At 47.3% G+C, this 4118-nt stretch overlaps 1 protein-coding gene across 1 annotated transcript in view; it reads left to right on the forward strand.

Moving 5' to 3' along the window:
• The window catches only part of slitrk4 (SLIT and NTRK-like family, member 4), a 4256-nt gene extending 664 nt beyond the window's left edge, over positions 1 to 3592 (forward strand). The window contains exon 2 of the mRNA XM_068325742.1: positions 1 to 3592. This exon is cut by the window's left edge and continues 87 nt beyond it. Within this exon, the coding sequence (XP_068181843.1) occupies positions 1 to 2547 (2547 nt within the window). The 3' untranslated portion in view covers positions 2548 to 3592.
• The last annotated feature ends 526 nt before the right edge of the window (positions 3593 to 4118 follow it).

A 4118-nucleotide genomic window follows, 5' to 3' on the forward strand; every position in this document is an offset into this window, starting at 1 on the left:
GGCTCCCTCTCCTCCTCCCTCTCCTCCCCCACCTCCATGTCGGACGGACCCCAGACGGTAGACCCCTCCGCCTCGGACTTGATGGCCGAGACCTGCAGCGCCTGCTCCTGCATGTCGGTGGAAAACGTGTTGTACGTCAACTGCGAGAAGATCACGGTCTATCGGCCCACGCAGCTCGTCCCCCCGGCCTCGTCGCTCTACCACCTGAACTTTCAGAACAACTTCTTAATCATCCTGTATCCAAACTCGTTCCTCAACTTCACCCACGCCGTGTCGCTGCAGCTGGGGAACAATAAGCTGCAGAACATCGAGGGCGGGGCGTTCACAGGGATGAGCGCGCTGAAGCAGCTCCACCTGAACAACAACGAGCTGAAGGTGCTGCGGGCCGATACGTTCCAGGGAATAGAGAACTTGGAATACCTTCAGGCCGACTACAACTTGATAAAATACATTGAAAAGGGAGCGTTTAACAAACTGCACAAGCTTAAAGTGGTCATTCTCAATGATAATCTCATACAGGCACTTCCTGACAATATATTCCGCTTTGCTTCACTCACACACCTGGATATAAGAGGGAACAGGATCCAGAAACTCCCTTATTTGGGGGTTCTGGAGCACATCGGGCGCATTGTGGAGCTGCAGCTGGATGATAATCCCTGGAATTGCACCTGTGATCTAGCGCCTCTCAAGGCATGGCTTGAAAACATGCCCTATAACATTTTTATTGGCGAGGCCATATGTGAAACGCCGAGCGACTTGTACGGGAGGCTACTGAAGGAAACCAACAAACAGGAACTGTGTCCCATGGGAACAGGAAGTGACTTCGACGTGAGGATGCCCCCTGTGCAGCCTGAAGGCGGACAGTCACCCTCCAAAATGTCCCCGACCACCGCGGCTTCTGTCACCGCAAAAATGGCAAAAACCACTGACTCCTCTAAGATCTACGGGAACGGGATCGTGGCCGGTTTGCCCCCGTTTGGTAGAAATAGCCAGATTGTCTCCTTCCAGACTCGGACTCCCCCACTTCTGTGTCCGCAGCCCTGCAGCTGTAAAGCCCACCCTTCTGACTTTGGCATCAGCGTCAGCTGTCAAGAGAGGAATATTAAAAGTTTAGCTGATCTCTTTCCCAAACCTCAAAATGCCAAGAAACTTCATATGAGTGGGAATTACATCCACGACGTCAGCCCGGCGGATTTCCAAGGGTTCGAGGGTTTAGATTTGTTACACCTAGGCAGCAATCAAATCTCCTCGGTGCAGAAAGGGGTGTTTGCTAACCTCACCAACCTGAGGAGACTGTATCTGAATGGAAACCAGCTTGAACAGTTACACCCGGAGATGTTCTTGGGCCTGTCTAACTTACAGTACCTATATTTGGAATACAACGCCATAAAGGAAATCCTAGCGGGCACGTTTGACTCCATGCCTAACCTACAACTGCTTTATCTCAATAACAACGTTTTGAGGAGTCTCCCCGCTTACGTGTTTGCGGGCGTTTCCTTAGCCAGACTAAATTTGAAAAATAACCACTTCATGACCCTGCCAGTGAGTGGTGTCCTGGACCAGCTGCAGTCACTGACCCAGATAGACCTCGAGGGGAACCCATGGGAGTGTTCTTGCGATCTTGTCGCCCTCAAAATCTGGCTAGAGAAGCTAAGTGACGGAGTGGCTGCCAAAGAGGTGAGATGTGCTACTCCGGTGCAGTTCTCCAACATAGAACTGCGCCTCCTGAAGAACGAGATCCTGTGTCCTAAACTTGTTGCAAGACCACCGTTTATTTTCACCAGCGCCACCCCAGTTTTGACCTCAATGTCACCTGCTGGAGTTGGCAAAGCACCTCCAGGAGGACCTGTGCCACTCTCCATCATGATCCTCAGCATCCTCGTAGTGCTCATCCTTACTGTATTTGTGGCCTTCTGTCTTCTAGTCTTTGTCCTTAGGAGGAATAAAAAACCAGTGGGTAGACAAGAGCTTGGGAATCAGGAATGTGGCTCCATGTCTTTGCAGCTCCGCAGACACGGCCACAAATCTGGGAAAAAAGGTTCCATCCCAGGAGACGACCTGGGAGGAGAAGCATTCATTCCCCAGACCATCGAGCACATCGGCAAGAGTCACACCTGTGGGATAGGACGGTCGTCAGACATGGACGCTGGTTTCAAGTTTGCAGACTCACAAAGGCAGAAGATCATCCTCCGGAGCAGCGGCGACAAGGATAAAGAGTCTCTTTCTACCCTGGAGCGCAACAAACGCCTCAGTACCATTGATGAACTGGAGGAGTTTCTTCCACACAGAGAGCCCAGCATGTTCATCCAGAACTTCTTGGAAAACAAAAGAGATTTTAACAGTATAGGAATGGGTGGGTACGAAATCCGCTACCCGGACAAAACTCTGGATAAAAAGATGAAGAAGTCATCGCTGATAGGCGGGAACCACAGTAAGATCGTGGTGGAGCAGAGAAAAAGTGAGTATTACGAGCTAAAAGCCAAGTACCAGGGAACGCCTGATTACCTGCAGGTACTGGAGGAGCAGACTGCACTGAGCAAAATGTAGAGGTGGTGTGTTTGAATTAGTGCACTGATGACGCAGGACACATGTAGGCAGACAGACAGCATCTCTAGTGCTCCAGTAGTCCAGTCCCCAAACCCCCAGATCTCTAGCTTTGTCTCCAATCTCCTCTCAGCAGCTCCACATTCACACACAGTAAAAAAATAAATAAAAAGTGCCTTTTGGAAAACCTTAATGACCAATGCAGAGAAGGACAAGGTGGCTCCACAGTAGTAGAACCAGTGTGGAACTATTTGACAGAACAAGACCTTTTGGATCATGTCTGAGTCTCACACACGAACAGCAGGACGCTCTGAACGAGCAGACCGTTAGTGTATGTTTTGCTGCTATTGAAATGGGTACTTATCTGGTTTTTATTGTTCTTGTTCTTTTTTTCTACCATTTGCTCTTTCTTTTCCAACCACATCAAAGGGTCTTGAATACAGCTCTTGAGAATATACCTTACATCTCCAACCCAAGGAGAACAAAAGGAGGTGATGTCAGTTGGTCTTTTGCTTGGGATTATATCCACAATCCCTTCTTCTGGGATTAAATGAACTGGATTGGGAACTCCACGGATGCTTTTCTTTACTCTTTCCATTTGTTGGGATGTGTTGTATTTGAGGATGCTTTCTTGAGCTGGCTGCGTCTCGTATGATTACACACCAGGAGCAGAACATGTGCTCTTTGTTGGGAGTCCAATCAGCTCCTGTTATTCGTTCATGAAAATTGAAGGCACTGCAAAAAACTGTTTTGGGGAATGATTTCATGACTTGTTCTCTTTGTGTAAAGAGCCATGTTAAATATAGTGTCTTCTGAATGGAGTTGTGTTTCTCTTCACAATTGCTTCTTACAGTAACTGTATGTTTGGGGTGGTATCTAAATGGCACATATACTGTCAGAGGACTGTGTTTCTGAAAAATGAAAACCCAATGATAAATTACTACAAAGCTGCTTGCCATGTAAGCGTAACCTGGAATTTATTTTGTAAGACTTACATTATTTGTATCTGTGGGACTGATTTGTAAATTACAAGGAAGGACAAACATCTATACACACACACACACACACACACACACACACACACACACACACACACACACACACACACACACACACACACACACACACACACACACACACACACACACACACACACAACCACCACACTGTACAATGGCGCATCATCTTCAAGAGACTACAAACCAGAATTTTCAGACGAACCACTACTATGATTCAATCGGTGGTCTGCCTCCCCTTCTCAGCTCTCAATTCTTAGTCGGAAATTTAACAACATAGTTCATTTATTTTTCTATACAGGGTTATTTAAAGAATTGTTGATATTATTTAAAATGAATAATATAAAAAAAAAGAGGACTTGATGGAAAGCTGCATCCCGGCTGGTTCTGGCCGTCAGGAGTGACTTTGGAGGGTGTGTTGGTGTCGACCGGCTGGATGAGGTTGGTCACGTCATCTGTGTTTTCCCTTACCAGTTGATTTTGGCTCACGACAAGTGGGATCCTGATGGTCTGTGAAGTTTAAAGCAGTTTCCTTAGTCTTATATCTCCCACATTATC

The sequence above is a fragment of the Antennarius striatus genome, chromosome 10, assembly GCF_040054535.1.
Source record: "Antennarius striatus isolate MH-2024 chromosome 10, ASM4005453v1, whole genome shotgun sequence".
Taxonomy (NCBI): domain Eukaryota; kingdom Metazoa; phylum Chordata; class Actinopteri; order Lophiiformes; family Antennariidae; genus Antennarius; species Antennarius striatus.